Source organism: Marmota marmota, unplaced genomic scaffold (assembly GCF_001458135.2).
Source record: "Marmota marmota marmota unplaced genomic scaffold, marMar, whole genome shotgun sequence".
NCBI lineage: Eukaryota > Metazoa > Chordata > Mammalia > Rodentia > Sciuridae > Marmota > Marmota marmota.
Genome location: NW_026005674.1, coordinates 188,084 through 207,455, shown reverse-complemented (window position 1 = coordinate 207,455; position 19,372 = coordinate 188,084). Strand labels below are relative to the sequence as shown.

At 36.7% G+C, this 19,372-nt stretch overlaps 1 protein-coding gene and 1 pseudogene across 1 annotated transcript; both read right to left on the bottom strand.

Annotated features, from left to right (window-relative positions):
* Nucleotides 1-11,541: 11,541 nt before the first annotated feature.
* LOC107160809 lies at nt 11,542-13,826 on the bottom strand (annotated as a pseudogene).
* A 1,865-nt stretch (nt 13,827-15,691) lies between these two features.
* On the bottom strand, nt 15,692-18,676 carry LOC107160835 (F-box/LRR-repeat protein 5-like). Its single transcript, XM_015507443.2, is given in 4 exon segments — nt 15,692-16,453; nt 16,456-16,642; nt 16,645-18,390; nt 18,536-18,676. Coding segments are annotated over 4 exon segments (2,067 nt in total). The 5' UTR covers nt 18,620-18,676; the 3' UTR covers nt 15,692-16,403.
* Nucleotides 18,677-19,372: the final 696 nt, after the last annotated feature.

Sequence of the window (19,372 nt, the reverse complement as noted above, 5' to 3'; positions counted from 1 at the left end):
AATAAGACAATAAACCACAGTTAAAAGATGAAGTTTACCAGACTGTATTTTTCAAAAACCATGATAATAATGTGTTACAAAAAATTATGAAGAACTTTCATAAAGCATAAATAGGAAAACAAAACTGGAAAGGTTGACAAAGAAAAAATTCACAAAGGAAAACAGTTGACTAAAAAATGAATGTATACCCACCTTCCTAATATCAAAATTATTTAAATTAAAATAACATTAAAATATGATTTAATGTCCATCACTTTAGCAAACCTTAAAAGTAATTGGAGTGAGTACTTTAACCTTCTAATCTCTTTCTCCATCATTTTCCATGGTGACTAAAAATAGTTTTTTTAATTAACCTAAGCACTTAAAAATCAAAAAGTTAGTCTGAAACTTTTGTAATTATGAATGCATAAATTTACAACATCCATATAGTTTTCTCAAGCTAAAGAGAATCTCTCTTCTCAAACCCTATCATTTCTTTAGTGAAAACTTTCCAAGAATTTTCTTCTAGCTTTTTGAAATTCACAGCATATAATTTTTATCCATAGTCACCCTACTATGTGATAATACACCAGAACATCTTGCTCCTGTTTAACTTAGTAAAGATTCATCGACTTTCTTCATCTTTACCTCCTGCTACCATCCCAGACTCCAACAATGCCATTCTATTGTTAAATTCTGTAAGTTCAACTTTTTAGATTGCACACATGAGTAAGATCAGGAGGTATCTGTCTTTCTATACCTGGCTCATTTCCCTTTTCTAATTCCATCCATGTTGCATATGGCAAGACTTCATCCTTTTGTATAGTTGAATAGTATTCTGATGTTTATAGGTACCACTTCATCCATTCATGATTTTATAGACACTGGTCATTTCCATTTTTATAATAGTGTTGAAATGAACATGGGAGTGCAGATAGATTTATTTCTCTTGGAAATATCCCAGGAGTGGGATTCCTGGCTTTTATGGTTGATCTATTTTTACTTTGATGAAGAAATTTCAACACTCTTTCATAATGGATGTAATAATTTACATTATCACCAACAACGTGAACAGATTCCATTTTTCCCACATCCTCGCCAGGGCCTATTATCTTTAGTTGATTGATAATGGTTATTCTTACCCAGGTGAGAAAGTGAGGTGATGTCTCATTGTGGTGTTGATTTGTGTTTCCCTGATGAGTAGTAAGGTTGAATATCTCATATACCTGTTGGAAATTTGTGTATATTTTGAGAAATGTCTATTTAAGTCTATTGCTCATTTATTAATCTTTTTAAATTTTGCTATTGAGTTTTTGGAATTCCTTACATATTTTGCATATCAACTTTTGGTCAAATATATAGTTTGCAAACATTTCTCCCATTCTATAGGTTGTCTCTTCACTGTGTTGTTTTCTTTGCCATGCAGAAACATTTTCCATTTAATAATCCCATTTGCTTATTTTCACTTTTGTTTCCTGTGGCTTTTGGATTATATCCAAAAGATTTTCAACATTCCTATGTTTTCTTCTTGTAGTTTCATGTCTTATATTTAAGTCTTTAATCAACTTTGAGTTGATTGTTGTACCAGGTAAGAGAGAGGGATATAATTTCATTTTCTTCATTTGAATATACAGTTTTCCCAGAACCATTTATTGAAAAACTACCCTCTAGCACATGCTCTTAACAGCTTTATCAACAGCCAGTTGACTAAAAATGAATGGGTTTACTTCCATGCATAGAATTTATTCTCTAGCCCAATTAAACAGTGGAACAAAGAGGCTGTTTCCTTTTTATCAATACAAGAATAATCTGAGCCAGGCAGAGTGGCATCCACTTGTAATCCCAGCAACTCAGGAGACTGAGGCAGGAAGATCACAAGTTCAAGGCCAGCTTCAACAAATTCTTAACAACCTAAGCAATTCAGCAAGATTCCATATTAAAATTATAAAAATAAAGGGGCAAGGGACTGGGATGTAGCTTAGTGAAAAAGAGCCTCTGGGCTCAATCTCCAGTATGAGGAAGGGGTGGGAATAATCTGACAGGACAGATCAAACTCAATGTATAAATTATAAAGAAGTCAATGTGTGCTATAATGATTACAGCGTGATATGGAGCTTTTATGTTCTGAGACATAATATACCCCTAGGAGGGTTTTGAAAACTCTATTTTCCTTTTCAACAGTAAACTCTCTCAATTGTTAAACGTGTGAATCCTCTACAAGTCATGAGCTTGCTTCCCTCTGGGACATCTTATTATGAACAATTCTTTAAAAGCTGCTTGTTATCTAGCCTGCCTTGCAGAGGCAGAGTTTTCTTTAATTGCCAGAGTTTCGTTAATTACATCAGGGGATTTTTAGAAAAGTTATAACTTCTGGGAATTATTTTAATAAGAAATTTGGTGTGGGTTGCAGCATTAGTGATCTCTTCAAAGGAAATAATCCCAACAATGAAAACAATTAAGTATTACAGCCTTGTGGATGTAAATGTGGACCCATTTACCTTGTAGCACATAATTGTCTAATACACAGTTGCCTACTTACTTTCTTAATGAGGTCCCATGCCATGTACCATAATGTACTACAATTATCCACTCCCCAATAGACAGTTTCCAATGTAACTACTTGCACAGACACTGCTAGGCTCTGGCTCTCCACACAAAATCCATAACCATTGTCAGTGCATCACAGTGCACTAATGTTTCAGGAAACAAAAGCTTTTGATGCAATTGGTCTCTGCTGTGGTCTGTGGCTGCTGAGAACAGGTCTTAAAAATGCCTTCAGATTTAAACAAATTCCTTTTTCTCCTGTCCCAGAGACAACTTCCAAGCTCACAAATATAAGATTGTCTTTTTCACTACTGTTAAATAATCTGGGTTAGACTTTTGAATTTTGAAATTACTTGATTTCATACTCAATTTTCTCTAGAATCTCCAGATTTAAAGTAAAAACTTAGAGAGCATCATTTATAATCAGAATTTTGAGGTTTGTAATCCCAGCCCATCCTCACTGACAAGATAACGTTAAGATAAATGCTTAATATCTCCAATTTCTCATTTTTCACTATGACTCACAGCCTGAGCTCCATGAATCAGTATCACTCTGCATGGTTTGGGCAGAGATGAAAAGACCACACTGACATGGAAGTACCTTTTTCACTAAGTGGAGTTGGGAAGGCTTTTTAACCTCACAGGTCCTTTTCTATGCAGGAAGGCAAGAGAACAAGAGAGCAAGTACACCCGGAACCCCACTATGTATTAGGATAAGGGCATTCAATAAAATATTCCATGCAAATAAGGCAGGGGATAATGTTACAGAAAAGGGGGGTTGTCCAATCCCATTGGGTAACACTCAAACACAGAACTGAAGCATTTCCTTGCCCAGCAAAGGTAAGGCCAACTTGCTTCTTGCACAGCTTATGGCATGGGCTGCCAGTTCAATACCTTCATCACTCAAGACTGATGGGGGTGGTGCTTAGCTCATGTGCAGGGTGGCCCCTGGCATTTCACTACTGTAAGCTTAACAAAATAACATCATATTTAGCTGAGAATTGTCTAGATAGATAAAGCACTGATACTAATATAATAAGCACAAATAGTATCTATTTTATATTATCATTAGCTATGGATTAAATGTATGTTTTCCCACCCTGAAAATTCACATTAGAACCTAAGGCACAATGTCATAGTATTAAAAGATGTGGTCTTTTGGGGGGTCAATAAAGTAATGAGGGTGCAGTCCTCATGAATGGCCTTAGTGGCCAGAGTCCTAAGACCTTTTGCCCTTACATCTTTCTGCCATGTGATGACACATATTTGTCTCCTCTAGAGTGACATTTTGCAAGCAGTGGGCAGCCCTCATCCACATCAAACTTTCCAGTGACTTGATCTTGGACTTCCCATCCTACAGAAACAGAAGAAGGAAAAAAATGCTTTTGATTTCAATTACCAGTATCAAAGATTTTGTTATAGAAACACAAATGAACTGAGAAGGAAATCAGTACCAAGAGTGGGGAATTGCTATAGCAAACAGCTAAAATTGTGGAATAGCTTTGAAACAGGGTAGGGGGTTAAGGCTGGAAAGGTTTTGAGGTACCTGTAGCAAAAGGTGAGATTGACAATAATAGCATTAAAGGCAATTCCAGTGAGGACTCAGGCTCAGAAGAAAAGAGTTGTAGGGAAATCCTCTGTTCTCAGAGACTACTTAAGTGGTCATGAACAGAATGTTGTTAGAAATGTGAACAGTAAAGCCTATCATGATGATGTGTCAGGCAGAAATGAGAAATATATTAGCGGAAACTGGAGTAAAGTCTATTCTTGTTAGAATCTAACAAAGAGCTTGACTAAATTTTGTCCTTGTCATAGTCTTTTGTGAAAGACAGAATTAAGAGACTCAGACATCACATAAACCTTCATAATATCTTAATAAAATATTATCAGAATTTTAACAAAAATATTTATGTGAACAATGCAGAGCACTTTGTATTTTACAAAATACCTTTATGTTAGTATTTCCAGAAATTTTGTGAGAAAGGATTCTCCCCATTTATTTAAAAAAGAAAAATAAAGTCCAGAAAACAAGAAGCTAATCTGAGATTATGCAGGTAGATATTAGTAGAATCAGATTCCAAACCCATTTTTTGTTTGTTTTTTAATATTGTATTTATATATTTAAGCTACACAAGATTGTCATGGGTAAATGGTGACTGCAAGCTTCAAGTCTCATCTCTTGTGTTCCAACAAAAGAAAATGTAAAGTCAGTCACTAAAAGCCAAGCAAGAGAATTTTATTTTAAGTGAAGTAAGTTTCAGGCAACAACAAAAACACTCACAAGAGAGAGTGAATTGTATCCAAGTGGAAGAAACATAATGCTTCTTCCAAATTTATTACTGTTTGATGTTTCCCAGGAAAATAGGGATCTACCTTCTGTAATCATCACCATCCTGACACTTAACTCCTCCTTCATGTTGAGCAGGGTTGTTTTTGTCCTTTCAGTAACTGTTATGATGACCATCCCATTCAGGGGTATTTCATCTACAAGTATAACCTAAGTTAAAGGAGTGATGGAGTTGACCACCAGGCAAACTGTATCTTAGTGCCCCTGTGCTACTAATGAAATTTCCCTTCTGGCATACTTTAAGAAACTCATAGCTATAAATCCTTCCTTTACAATGATCCCAGTAGAATTAGCCCCACAGACCTTCTCTTCTTGACATATTTTTAATTGGCCTTGTTTCCACCTGTTTATTTCTAGGGTTAGTACACCTGTTGTTGTTCTACAATTTGCTTGATTAATCATTGGTCTTAAAGACAATTAAAAAAAAAAAAACAACAACATGACCCTGATACATTACTGGTTTTTATTCCATTATTCTTTACTAAATACTGCCTAAAAACATAAGTTACATATAAAATGGTAAAATGGTACTAAAATGTTTACTATACTGAAGATTATCCTAAGCCTTCAATCTCAGTGTAATCCAAGATCTCCTTCCCCTGGCTATGGAAGGAGATCAAATATGTAGGACAAAAGATCCCTGAATATTTGTAATCCCCTGCTCATTGTGTTCACTAAGTATTCACTTCAATTGATGTCTTCAATGGCTTTTCATGGCATCCTGGAGTCCAGCCATGCCCACTTCTTGGGTAGCTCCAGCTAGCTATTAAACAATAGATGCAGTATCTTGACTAGCATGCTCACTAAGGACCATCCAGAACCTGTCTATGCTCACTCTTCTACCTTATTCTGTTTGCTCTTTAGAAGCGAATTGCTTTGCTCAGCTACATGTTTTTTATACAGATTTTCATATTTAATGTCACCTTATAACTATAGAAAAATAATTTTTAAAAAATAATTGAGAGTGTGATCCAAACCAAGAATCCAGAGCTCCTTGGAATCTCTAACAGCATCAAAATCTCTAATCCCTTCCTTTTCATTTCTTTGTTGCTGTTTTTCTATTGGTTTCCCTTCCATAAGAAGATATTAAGCCTGTTTTCAATGTGGTTCGAATACCATGGGTTGCTTTCCTAGATTGACACAGAATTAGAGAAATACTTCAGCTCAGGGAGCATTGTGCTAGACACTGCTTACTCACTAATATTTCAAAGTTTTTTCATACCTAAAAAGATTGTAAAATTTTTTAACCTGCTCAAAAATGATCTTGTCCATGTATCTTAATTTTGCCAAAGATAAAAGTGCCAAAGTGGTTGTGGTTCTGAGTAGAAGTGATAATGAATTGGAGATTAAACATGTATGCTTTATTCTTTACCTGTGAAACAGACTGAAATTAAGGGCACCTCTAAAATTGAGGGTCTCTTCCTCATATTGAAAGTGAAGGCTAAACAGGCTGACTTCAGGCCTGGGACACTGAAAGGAAGCTAAGAACAGAGATTTCTCCCTCTCCTATCCTGCCTAAAACAGGCTAACTAAATCTTCATGTGTACACTTCCTATCTTTCATTTCACTTTGCCACCTCTTCACTTTCAAAAGCTTTCCTCACCCCAAGAAACTCCCCAAAATGGAAAATGGATACAACAACAATAAAAATGTTTCTTTTATTTTCCTTCAAAGACAGCTTTGAATAAAACCTGTTTTCCTACCAATTTGACTACAAATGTTTGTGGATGAATGCAATGGAGCCTACCTCTTCTCCCAGGGTGCAGTAGTATGTCAGGTAACACCTGGACATGTGAAATATAAGAGTCTGTGATGATTGATTAACTATAGGCTCTGTGCTCCAGAGCCACATTTCTCTATGTTGTGTGATACTTAGGATTGAGTTCTGAAAACTTTATTTTTTACCATTTGATTTTGCATTAACTTCTTCTAATAGGAATAACCAGTAAAGTTCTGAGGACAAAAGTAGATTGAAAGCAATTTAATAACATTTTCCTGTTGCTGCCCTCATCGCAACAGGGACCTCTTCCAAGTTCCTTAGGAGCAACCCAAGCTGGGTGCAGTCCCTGGTAGAGCTGTGTACATTAGCTCTGCAGTGCTTCTCCTCCATGTTTCTTCATTTTTATTGCAGGTCTCTTTTTCCCTTATTTTTTGACCTAGCTCTAGATGGCAACTGCTTCCTGCAATTATTACCTATGGGTTCCCTGTTTTTGCCCTTAGATCTTTTTCTAACAAAAAATAAAAGTATAAAAATTTAGAAAGGGCAAATAATCAATAAAAGTAGCAACATGAACAAATCTCAAGAGCATCATGCTGAATGAAAGATCCCAAATATAAATTTCCTGTTGTAAAATAGCAAAACAAATTTATAATGACAGCAGATTAGTGGCCACCTGAGGTTCTGTTGGGGGTAGGTTAGGAGGTTGATTGCAAAGAAGCATATGGAAACTTCTCAGTATTTAAAAAATATTTTAAATATTGATTGAGGTGGTAGTTACATCAAAGTATATATTTGTCAAATTTCATCAAACTGTACACTTGAAATGGGTATATTATTATATGTAAATTATTCCTCAATAGACTTAACTAAAAATCATAGAGACATGTCCTGAGATGAAGCTGGACCTTCTTCTGCCTGCCTCATTCTAAGCATAATCAACTTGGTGCCTCATCAAGATGCATTCTGTGTTCAAATTTAGAAAGTTATATATTAGCAAATGTTTTCAGAGAAAAGTTAGAAAGATTCCAAAGGTAAAAATAGACCAATACAGGGTCTAGTATAAAACAAAATCCTACAAAATCCCTCTAGTGACACTTTGGGTCATATCCCAAAGTGGTCCTATCAGGAACTAAAGCCTTTACATCCCACATTGTCACTCACTATTTAAAGCTTATCACTTATGAGGGATAAATTCTCAGGCATGTCCATCGCTTTTGATATAAAAGAAGTGCAGATTCTGGCTGTCCATGGTCAATCCTCTGACAAAAAATGAAGTTACTGGATATTGAAAGTAAAAGAAAAAAAGCAAAACAGTGTTAATAATAATAATAATTTTTGAAAGAATATAGGCAGTGAATTAACAGAATTTGCCATCTTCTCCACTTGAATCACTCAGATCCATATTAAGATCCTCATTTTCAATTATTCTTTGGAATATAGATAAGGCAATAATTTCTAGGAGAAAATAATCACTAACAGAAAAGAGCATATAGGTAGAAAGACAGCCTTCACTCCTACAGGTGAATCTTAGGTCATTACTGACATTTATCTAAAATTTCCCTCTTCTACCACTAATTTAAACTCCCTTAACCATGCCAGAAGTCCTGTTTATCTAAGCTTTCATCTTATTATGTTTTTTAATCCAAAGGACCTGAACCACTATTTATTTTTACTTTATTAGTCTATGGATGCTAGTTTTTGTCATTCTTGCTTTAAACCTCACACCAGAACTTCAAGTGATTCAACACTGGATCCCCTGATTTCAAGTATGCAGCAGTAATTCTATCACCTCTGATGATTAAGGTCAATTATCACTATGGTAACTCTTTGTCTGCTGATACACCATATGAATAGTAAAAAGTGACTAGATAACATCTATAGTTTTGGGATTAGTGAAAATCATGTTGTATTAGCTGGTGGAAACATTATCCTTCTTAGATAGAACCTCTGCTTTCATTGAACTTAAACTTGCAAGGCAAGAGGCACAAAGCACTCAAGAGAAAATAAGTAATGATGTCATGGGCCACTTGTACTTTCATACATTCTTATATTCTCAACTATGTAGCAGGAACAAAGTAATAATATCTATTGGTAACACCAGTGACTACATAGAAAGGTGAGTTCCTTGCTGTGAAGTATTATAATAGACACCAGACCTTCTCTGAGCCATCAGAAATTGGTGCTCACACAAACCCTGTAGGAAGAAACTAAAGCTAAGCTTATTTTCTCTGCTTGCAGGTCATATACTTGGGAGTAGTACCTAGATTAACTTTGCTGGGATATAGCTTATGCAAATGGGCCCACATATAGCTTCTTTCTTTGTCACCACAGATACTCTCTTTGTCACTTAAAGTTTAAGCACTTGGCAGTGAAGGACAACAGCTGGTAAACAACCAACCTTCCTGTTGTCTTTCCTGGGATACGACATGGAATTTTTATCCTTACAGATAATACTAGTACTGTGGCATCTCCTAGATCTTAACACTCTAAGCAATATGGTCACTTGTGTAGAATCTGGACTGCCTGAAAATCCCTATTTTATTCTAGGCTCTACTCAATGATGTTGGTCTTCTAAGCATCCAATAAATGGGCCAACAAAGTACTCCTAAATATGACTTATGCTGCCCCCAGAACTCAAACATGTCTCTAGGTTATAGAAGGTGCCATATTTGATGACTTGTTTTTATTTTTTCATTAAAGAATAGTATAACATTCTCCAGATGACTCTACACCTTGAAACACTTCATCAGTTAGAAAGTCCATGAGCTTTTGAGAGTTTATCCCTCTGCCTGTAGAGTACATATTTCTTAAAAAGCCTCCACCACTTCCAGCTCAATAGGTCCAGTTGGCATAGTGTTGTCCATATAGTAAGTCAGTAATATTTTTGACAATATTTTCAGATGATAAATAGCCCATTGGATTATTCAGTGACAGATTCAGAGAATTAATATGGCCTTGAGACAAGACTGTGTATATGGACTGTTGTTCATCTCAAGAAAGTACAAATTACTTCTGATCCCTCTTACTAATGAGTACTGAAAATAATGCATTCACCAAATCACTCATGACAACTACCAAGTATAGGCAACTCAGTTGTATGGTCAGAAACCAAGAAATGGCTAGTGTTGTCCTGTGGAAATGGTGAACACACTGTGAGGTGGACTTAGAAAAGTGATCTTTTTATCACCTGACCTTAATGCAGCAACACCCACTCTCCAGTCTAACACAGGACCATAAAAGCAGTCTGTGCTACCTGTTGCCATCTTGGTTAAGGCTATATAACCAAAGCTTCTAAAAGATCTGAATATTTCTTCTTCCAAAGTGTGCAATCACTCAGGTAAACAGACAAAGCTCTCTTTTGGACAAAAGCTAGGAAAAAATTTTGTTGCTATATATTCTTTCTGTGGTGCTGCATGTCTTCCTTCATGAGTACCCTGCATCTCCATCAATTGACAGCCTCTGAGAATTGGCTCAGGACTGGAAACTAAGTGAGGGAGGAATTGTGGTTTTTTTCCATTGAATCAGTTAATATCAACTTTCAGCTCACCCACTCCTGATATACAGCAAGCAGTCAATATTCATACTGGTTTGCGTAGAACTTTTCCCATGATCAGTTTGTCATTAGTATAAACCATGAATGTCAAAATTCCCTGATTGTCTTTCCAAATTTGCTGCCTGCTACAATAATTTCATCCATTTTAGTCTGACAGATATTCTGCTAATCACATCTCTAAGGGGATACAATGTTTCTCTCCATCAACAACCATCTCATGCCAGTGGGCCAACATCATCATATTATCAGAATCACATATGGTTGAAAAGTGTAGAAGAATTAAGATAGTTTAAGGATACAGGGGACTACACGTATGTGTGCATAGGTGCATGTGTCTGCGTAAAAAGAGTGACAGACAGTAATGAATTCTGATACCAGCTACTTGAAATTAGACCAAATTTCACATGTTATGAGCACAGTCCTCCAAAAGACTGTCCTCATTCCGGTATAAACTGTAGGTTTCAGGATCAAAAATGACCATCCTCACTCATGGACATGTAGCTACAATTTTGGAAGTCTCTATCACACCCTCAAGTGACTCATAGGACTGAAGAAAGTGATATGATTATAGTTTTATCAGAGGAAAGAATACACAAAGGGGAGACACACCAAGCAAGCTCTGTGAGGGTCCCAAACACACATCTCCTGCCTTGTTAAGGTACATTACTCTTCTGGCACACTGGTGTTCAAAACTGTGGACAATACTGCCATCCAAGAAGAGTGCCTGTATTTTAGTGTCAAGTTTCTACTTAGGCTTTCTTACATAGGCATAGTTGACTGAATTATTGACCATGTACCTAAAGTCAATCTCTATCCTCCCTCCTTGTCTCATGAAGGTCAGTATACTATCACCATGATTCAAAGCCCCAACTCTCCAATTATATGGATAATCACTCAAGCATGGTCAGCCCCCATCCTAAGCTAACCTGGGGCCTACCAAAAATCATGACATGAGGATAAACAAGTATGAACCAGGTGGTTCATGAATAACCAAGATACTTTTGCCACTTGGGAAATTCCTAGGTTTTTAGAAGCTCTATACTAGGAACCAAGACAAAGACCAGACAAGTTTTTTTATTATACATCAGGTACCTACTCTCATCCTTCCCTTTTCATCCTACTTTATTTTAGTTCTCCATAGGTCTTAATTTACCTGATAAGGGGTACTTATGGGTTTGTTTATTATATCCTCCCAGCACATTGAAAGTTAACTTTTATGAGTTGTTGGAATTTGGTTCGTTCATTCCTATGTTTGTTGAACTTACTACACTGCATGATATAATACATGCTCAAAATTCCTGAGAGAAAAACAGAAATCAAATAAAGAATCATTCATTACAGTAAAGTCATGAAAGTCTTAATGTAAAACAGATATAAGTCTCATTAGTCCCCTAGGTGCTAATGGCAATCTTTAAAGAGCTTCCTCCCAAATATTTTCTTCAGAGCCAACATCACTTCTTTATTCCTAAGGGTTTATATCAGTGGATTCAGCACTGGGGTGACTGCACTGTATATGACAGCCACTGTCTGGTCCTCACTCATGGATGTGGCTGAAGCAGGAAGAATATATGTAAAACCCACAGGTCCATAAAAGAGACACACCACCATAAAATGGGAGGCACAAGTGGACAGAGCCTTATGGGGTATCCTGCAGGACCTGCTCTTCAACACAAGGAAGCCAATAATGCAGAACTAGGAGAGGAGAGTGAGGAAGAAAGCTCCCATGGATATGCTCCCTGTGACAACAGAATAAATCCACTGGTTGAGTTCTGTGTTACTGAAGGCCAGTTCTAGGAGGGGTTTCACATGACAGAAGAAGTGGTTAAGTTTCAGAGAATGGCAAAAGTCCAGGCGTGCAGTCATGACAGAATGCATCAGAGCATAGAAAAAGCTAATGAGCTAGGCCACAGCTGCCAACAGGACACACAGCTGCGGGTTCATGATGACAGTGTAACAAAGTGGGTTGCAGATGGCCACAAAACGGTCAAAGGCCATCAGTGCCAGTAAGATGGCCTCAGTACTTCCCAGAAAGTGGAAGAAGTGTAGCTGAGTGATACAGCCTAGGAAAGATATGGCCCTGCGAGTGGAGAGCAGGTTCATAAGCACCTTGGGCAGTGTCACCGAAGAATAACAAATATCCAGACAAGAAAGGTTTCCCAAAAAGAAATACATAGGAGAGTGAAGTTTGGGTTCCAAAATCACAATCATTAATATTGCTCCATTTCCAACCAAGTTGATCAGGTAAATAATTAAGAACATCACAAAGAAGACTGGCTGAAGCTCCGGAACACTGGTCAGGCTGAGTAAAAGAAACTCATCCACTGTAGAGACATTCTCCCTCACTCTGGGGAGCAAATGAAATAATATTTAGCTATTTTTTTCTAATGCTTAATTTTAAACTGTGTGGCGTAAGTTAAGCAAGTTTACTATTTGGATTAATCTAGGGGTGAACTACAGTATCAGTAATGTTTAAGAATAGCAAAGGGATGGGATGTAGCTCAGTGGTAGAGCACTTGCCTAGCATGCTAGAGATCCTAGTTTTCATCCCCAGCACTTGAAAAAAATTGTAAAGCTGGTTTACATACAACAAAATTAAAAAGGTCAACATACCTAGTACATCCATAAAATGACTATAGAATAATAAAAGCATCATATTATGAATAGATCAGGTATGGATAAAGGGAACTTTTTTATATATGTATAGGACCTGACTATAATCTCATGTATAGCATTAGAATTAGAGTTTGGATAAGTTTTAAACATACAAAGGAAATAGCTATTCAATTTGTGATTGCAGGTTCTAGCAGTAATATAGATGTAATTTAATAGGAATTTCTCCACTTCTAAGGTGCAAAAATTTCACAGGAGATAGACACATCCTTCCTGACAACCTAAACCTTCAGTGAAACTAAGAGACATTAAAGCCCACAAAATTCTAATATTGTCTAAGTAGAGGGGGATAAACAGCAGAATTTGCATCATTATCCATAAGATTGCAGCATGGCAATTAGGTCATGGGTGTAGTAGAGGAAACCTCAAAATAGTGAGAGGTACTAACAGTAGAAAAACTTTGAAAATGTCTCCAATATTTTAACCTAGAAGAAAAGAGCCCCACAATTAATGGAAAGTTCTGTTGGGGGTGGAGAGGAACTGGCAAGAATAAGACAAGGAATGGCCTAAACACAGAGGGAAATGGAGAGAAAAGGCATGGAAAATACAACACCAAAGGAAACTGCCATTTGTAAAAGAAAATAATCACTCCTGACTCGCAGGAAAAAGAAACTCTGGAACTAAGAAATTGATTGTTCAAATTTAACAACAACAACAAAAGAACAAGTCCAATCCACAATCATAATAAGAAGTTTTACCATATCTCTATACTTGAAGAACCAGCCAAAAAGCCAGTAAGGATGTAAAAATCTGAACAACAGAATTTACATGTTTGATGAACACATGTAGAACAATGAATTCAACAAGAAAAGAATTCACATGATTGTCAAGCACACATTGAACAATATCAAACATAGGCTGTCTTAAAAAAGAAAAATCTTCAAAAAATTGAAAAGAGGTCACTTCCGGCGGTCCCAAGGGCGCCCTTCAGTGAGGAGGGCAGCGGGGGCGGGGGCGTCCTGGTGGTGCAGGCTGCGCAGATGGTGGGGTGGACGCCAAGCTGGGGGCCGCATTCTTTGGGACAAAGGAAGCAGGGTGCTGCGGATCAGAGTGTCCTGATGGAGCCCATATTGGAGAGGCTGTGAGCCCTGTGCAGGCCCAGGCCCTCGAGGAGGGGACAAAGGCCCCACCTTTGGGGAACTGTTAATAATGACCCTGGAGCTTGGAAAACCAGTCTGCAGCCCTCGCCTGGAATTCTGGTGCAGGGAGCAAGCATTTTAGTTCAGCACCTGGATAGATCTATTGCACGTTTTGATAAAGTAATAAAATATCACTGAAATGTAAAAAAGACACTGACTTCGCAGAAATTCCTCCCAGGGAGACCGCTGCATTTCCTTGGAAGCCACTTCTTTGAAGTGCTGAGTAGACTTGGAAACCACCTGTTTCCAAGGGAAAATTGGCTTGATTGGAATGCCTACCTGACCAGAGCCAAACCTCTGATGAAAGAATGATGAAAGGCTGAGCTCTGCCTGCAATAAATGCCCTTCCTCGCCTTAATCCTTGGCTTTTTCTCTAAATGAAGAAATACTTAAGAAATTTCAGATTAGAAGGGCCACACATTAAAGTTGTCTGATCAGAAACAAAGAAGTCTTCCAACCTCACTGTTTAAACAATATGCAGATGACTTAGCGAAAACTGATTCAAGAATGCTAATATTTTCATCTGTGTTAGCGGAAAAACTGGCAAGCCCCTTCCCTTGATCATCATCAATCAGAATAAGGATTAAAATAAAAATAATAAAATGGAGTCTTTCAAAAAGCAAGCAAGCAAAAACACAAAAACAAAAACAAAAAAGCTTGAAAAGATTATACCATTCAAACAGTGTACTTTGACTATGATGGAATTAGAAAATAATAATAAAAAGATATACATTTGATATATATCTTTTTAATATGGATGCTAACAGACAACAAGAGGAGAAAATAGAAGTTTAGTGCATTAGATAAAGCGGAATGAAGGGAAGGCAGTAGAATGAATCTGACATAACATTCCTATATACAAATATGAATACAGTCAGTGAATCTCCCCATTCTGTGCATCCACAAGACTGGAATCCTAATTAAAATAAGAGATACTCCGTGTTTGTATAAATGTATCAAAATATACTGTATTGTATACTTTGAGCAAATAAAGTTTATAAAATTATCAGATTAAAAAATATATACATTTGAGGTGAATGATATGCTAATTATTCTGATTTGATCATTATACAATGTATACACATATCAAAATATCAGAGTGTACCCATAAACACACACAATTATCATGCACTAATTAAAAATGAAATAAAATTTAAAAGTCTATATTTTATTTCAAGAAGCTAAATAAATGAATGAGTGAATACTAAAAATAAACATAAAAGTGCAATAGAAAAAATTCAACACAGCTAAAACAATTATTTGAAAGTGATAAACTCAGTAAGATGAACATTGCCAAATTAAAAAGTAATATTATATACACTATCAGTGTCAAAAATTAAAAGGTATAATTACAAGAAATTTTTACCAATGAATTTAACAGTTTAGGTGAAATTTTGTGAATTATCTCAATCCAAAAATAATTAAAAAAATCTCTAGGTAAAAGAAACATTTGAATAGTTTGATAATCTGTATGGAAAGCTGAAGTTGTTATTTAAAATCTTTCCAAAAAGGAAACACCAAGTCCAGATTTTGCTGGTGAATTCTAATAAATAGGGAAGAAACTATCACAATCTCTACAAATTCCTTCAAAGAAAGAAAAAGGTACCCTTCTCCATTTCCTCTACAAGGAAAGAATAACTTTGACTAACACTTGAGAAAGAATGTACTAGGAAGGAAAATTGCAGGTTATTCTGATTCATGAATATAAATGCAAAAATCTTTTTTTTAATTTTTTTCTAACTTGGTAAAATCCTCAAAGTAGATTTTATTTATACATTTCTTTAAACAATTGTGGAATTTTTAAAAATCCCTCCCAAATTTGACAATATATGGGCAGCAGTGGGAACCAGGGGTCTTGCAAGAAAGCAAATACAAATAGACTGGTGCTCTTCTAGCTCACTGAGCTAACACCAAAAAGCCAATTTATTCTACAACCTTAAAGAATCTCCTATGTGGGTATGTTTGAATTGGCCCTTGGATAATTGTTCAAATAAACAAAAATGTTACAGAAGAGAGATTCATTTCCAAAAAGTGTGGTCTTTGAAAATAAAATTTCGGAAATGTGTATCTGAAAAGATATGCAGAGCTTAGTACAGTGTTTCTATGAAGCGATAACCCCAGTGACTTTAAAACTCAAAATAACCTAAAAAATACTTTAAATGGCATAGCATTAGTGACATTCTTTTCAAAGCATTCAATTTAAAAGAAAACAAATAAGACTGCTCTCACCCTTATGAAAAAACCTAACCCCTTTCTAAAACAAAAATGTATTTTGCAAGAGAAACACTGTACAATTCACTGGTAAATTAAGATTTCTGAAGTTGTGATAAACGGGGCCAAAACAAGACACAATCAAAAGGGATGGTTAACACAAGAAATGTGCTATAAGTAAAGTGCATGAAAGGAAGCCTGCTCAGCTAAATGAAGTAGACAAAGGTCAGAAGTCAAGGGTCATTCGCCAGAGCGGCAGCAGGCTCGAAAACCACACTGCAAGTTCCAATGGCGATGTCAGCATGAGGACCGTTAATGTTGTCACAGTAGTAAAAGTATTCATCATTTAGAGAAGGACATGCTGAGACCAAATCCTGAAGGCCTGCACCAGTTACAGTAAGACAGCCAGAGAGATTAAGGTGCTCCAAGTAAGGCAGCCCTCCTCCCAGAGTCAAAACCCTGAGACCATGGTCTGTGATATCTGATAACATCCAGAAAGACTGAGAAACAAAAGTACACAGCCAGTCTCTTGATCAGGTTTTTCACTCCCAAAGTAAATTATGTCCTTTCCCCTAGGCAATGTAGTCCTTGATGATTTTCTACACATTGCAGAAGACTCTGGGAGTGCTGACATAGTTCTTAGGGCTGTTCCTGTGCAACAGAATGAATGACCACAATACGCAAAAGCTGGAGAAGCACAATGCTGCTGCCAACAGACACTAGTCCTTAGTCCAACAATATCCTTACTATAACAAGCAGTTGAAGAACAACCAAAGTTGGATGCTGTTTCCATTACACAGAGACTTTCAACATTTCTATGTCTCCATTCTACAGCATCTTCAATATCGGCCAAATCTTCAGCATCTAACATCCACACATAAGGAGAAGAGAAACTTTCAGAAGAAACAGACTTAGTCCAGGTGTGTTCGTTATCTATTTCTTCTCCAATGCCTTTGTCAGTTAAACTTTGCAAACAGGCATACCGCTTGGTGGACTGCATGGTTATGTCTTTATTTTTCCATGTAGTCGAAGTAATTTTGCTTGCAGAAGTTTTTAAAAAGCCACTTTGATGAGATGTCAGAATTCCAAGAGCTCTGGAAATCTTCTCTAGAGCCACATCTGTGATTTTCTCACATCCAGACAGATCAAGATGCTTAAGACTCTGGCAACAATCAAGCCAAGACCAACTGTCAAATGCAGAATCTGAAATATCAGTTTGGGTAAGATCCAGATGCTCCACGTTAGGACAAAGTTCTAAAATCTGCCTAACCATTTTGCTGGAAACTGCAGAACTGTATGCTAATACTAAAGTTTTTACGGAAGTACCAACATATGGAAGAACATTATGAATCAAGCCATGGAGTAAACGTTTTTCCATCCGTGCAATGCTGATAGCAATCGATTCTTCTGCAGACTCTTCAGATTCATCTATATCAGCATCTTCATCCCACTCCTGAAAAGCACGACTTTCATCTTTCCTACTTTTCACCCATTCCTCATCAGGCTCAGTATCAAGTTCAGTAGCAGGACCACTATACCAGTCACCTCTGGCCCAATGAACAGGGTTAAGATGTTTCCAAAGTGATCCCGATTTTGCCAGTTGAGACCATTTAGTGCTGACTTGACTGCATCGACATAATTCTTGAGGATTAAGATAACTGAAAATTGACAGCATTACCTCAGGAGGAAGATGGGTTATACCCGTGGAGTGCTGTGACACTTCTGCTTCTATGTCTGACTTTTCATCCACAGAATATTTGAAAAACTTCTGTCGCTCTTCAGCTTGATTCCATAGGCTAAGTCCTCTAAGGAGTTCGGCGGTATCCTTCTGAGAGCAATGCTGTGCAATCACTTTCTTTTTAATGTCCTTCAGTTCCTCATAGGTGAAATATTCCATTAATATGGGCTGAAAAACCTCTTCCTCCTCTTTCATGTGAGGAAGGAAATCTCTTGTAAAAGCCTCCAATCGCTCTTTCAGCTGTTTTGCATAATTTAACTGCTCATATTCATTCTTAACATTCTTAAATCCCTTTTCAAAGAGGCTAAACATCTCAGAGAGTTTATTGTCAGAATGTACATTATAAATGGTCTGGCTGCGTTGTTGAAGCAAACCGATAATGTATTCATTTTCAATCTGTTCATGCATTTTGAACTCCTTGAAAGTAGCATACAAAGACTGCAGAAGAGCACGGAAATCGTTGTTGTTGGAAAAGTTGGTTTTAGAAAGCTTCCACTGTTATCAATTCTATTTCAAAATTTATTTTCAATGTGGAAATCTGCCAGATGTTGTGGCACACTCCTTTAATTCCAGTGAACTGGAAGGTGTAAACAGGAGGATCACAAATTGGAGGCCAGCCCAATTTAGCAAGACCCTTGTCGCAGTAGAACCCCACCAGCTGCTTCATCCGCCAGTGCGGGGCGGTGAAGACGTCCACTTCTTCAGGGAAGGGCGCCATCGCGGCTGCTTGAGCCTCCGCCTCAGCAGCAGCGGCCGCCGCCTCTCCATAGACCCCAAAATCTTGAAATACATATATACATATGCAAATGAACAAATCCAATTCTGAAATATATATACATATGAACATTTATATAAATGTATATACTCAATATACATCTTAATAAAACAGAAACTATATCAAAATCAAATGAAATATATTTCAGGATACAAGACTAAATTAATATTCAAATATTAATAAACACAATAGCCATATTAGAGAAAGAAAAGAACATCATAATTGCTACTACACTTCATAGGTTCAATTCCCAATCATGATTTAAAAAAAAAATAATTCCATGCAAACTAGTAATACAAGAGGAATTACTTTACTTAATAAAGAGGAACTATAAAATCACTAAAATAAAAGTTCAGATTCAATGTGTAAATATGAAAAGTTTCATATCAGGAATGAGACAAAAATTCATGTTACCATCACTTCAAATACTGTACCAGAAGTTCCAGCCAATGCTATAAAGCAAGAAAAAAAATAATAAAAGACCTTAAATTATAAAAGTGTTGTCTATAACTTTTACTGTATTACTTATAAGAAAATTCTTTTACTTTTGGCAAAAAGACCAAGAACTTTATTCCCCCCTACATCTTTTTCTGATTGTTCTTGTGGTATGAGCACAATTATTTTTAATGAATATGCAGAGGACAGACCTCCAAAAGGACTCCTGAAGGGAGAGACAGTGACTCAGTCAGAGAAATA